The sequence below is a fragment of the Saprolegnia diclina genome (assembly GCF_000281045.1).
Source record: "Saprolegnia diclina VS20 unplaced genomic scaffold supercont1.11, whole genome shotgun sequence".
NCBI lineage: Eukaryota > Oomycota > Saprolegniomycetes > Saprolegniales > Saprolegniaceae > Saprolegnia > Saprolegnia diclina.
In genome coordinates this window covers 116,518-117,653 of record NW_008246078.1, presented here as the reverse complement: position 1 = coordinate 117,653, position 1,136 = coordinate 116,518, and the positions used below count along the sequence as shown (strand labels likewise).

Genomic DNA, 1,136 nt, shown 5'->3' with positions numbered 1-1,136 from the left:
TTTCGCCTTGTAAAACGCTTGAGTGGGGCAATAGACGACTCGATTGACCGCTAGCCATTAGGAGTGGCGTGGCGAGTTAGGATCGACAAAGCTAAATGCAAATTGACTAACTAGCCTACTGTCGACTCATCGCGTCTATCTGGACGGCAAAAACTCAGCTTCCTTGCTGCGCCTGGAAGTACCACTTGATTTTCTGGTCGTTGTCGATACTCAAAGCGTGGCCGATAACTCGAAGCAACACCCTTGCCACTGTTGCGCCGTAGCCACGCCCTCGACTCGCACAACATGTACAATGAGGTCCATCCTCAGTCGTTAACCCTCCAACGCCGGTGTCCGATAATCGGACTAGTTCATCCAGGGGTGGTCGATTTGGCAGCAACTCGAAGAATCTAAATTGTCCGTGCGCAGTTTTATGGCTGAGTGCAACGCAACGAACAAACCAATACAGTAAAAGCCTCGTTTCCAACTATTGACGACCGCACACCGCCTGCGTCATGCATAAATTTATTTGCTTTGTGAATGCCTGGTGTGCCATCCTACCCAAATTCGAACGCAAAGACTGCTGGCAAATGTCAGTCTGCCACGTGATCCGTAGCGCCGAAACGGTCGACGAGCGATCGTCACGGAGAGTCCCCGCCAATGATGTTTTGTTTCCAATGTCCAAATACATGAATTCAAGGAGCATAAATACATTTATGCTCCTTGGTGAATCGCATGATCCACGCATCACTCTTTCCGTGACATTGCCGCCGTGACTGTGCGGCCATCATTCCAGTTGTCTTCGGCCTCACTGTCAACGCTGATGATCAACCTTGTAGCTTCGAGAAAACGAATCGAATCCATACTTGATAGTAAATAAACAGAATTGATGCAGAAATTAGAGGATGCTGCTGACACAATCTCTACCACTTCAATTCGCCCTTGGCGACCTTGGCGCTGATCTCGAGACTGGTGACGCTGCCGGCCTTGGGATACAACGCCGTCATGGCCGCAATTAGGTCCGTGCTGTTCTTGGCCTTGGGCGTCTCGATGTCAAAGTCGCGAATGTACTTGGCCGTGAACGCGGGCGAGTCAATGTCGGCGACATCACCGACGATCGCGTGGCCCGGCACGATGACGCTGGGCTTGAGCGCCTC

General features: G+C 51.4%; 1 protein-coding gene across 1 annotated transcript; it reads right to left on the bottom strand.

Moving 5' to 3' along the window:
* Nucleotides 1-902: 902 nt before the first annotated feature.
* On the bottom strand, nt 903-1,124 carry SDRG_04418 (hypothetical protein; the record flags this gene model as incomplete). Its single annotated transcript, XM_008610093.1, has 1 exon — nt 903-1,124. A coding segment is annotated over one exon (222 nt), but the record flags the coding sequence as incomplete, so codon positions are not given.
* Between the last annotated feature and the right edge of the window lie 12 nt (nt 1,125-1,136).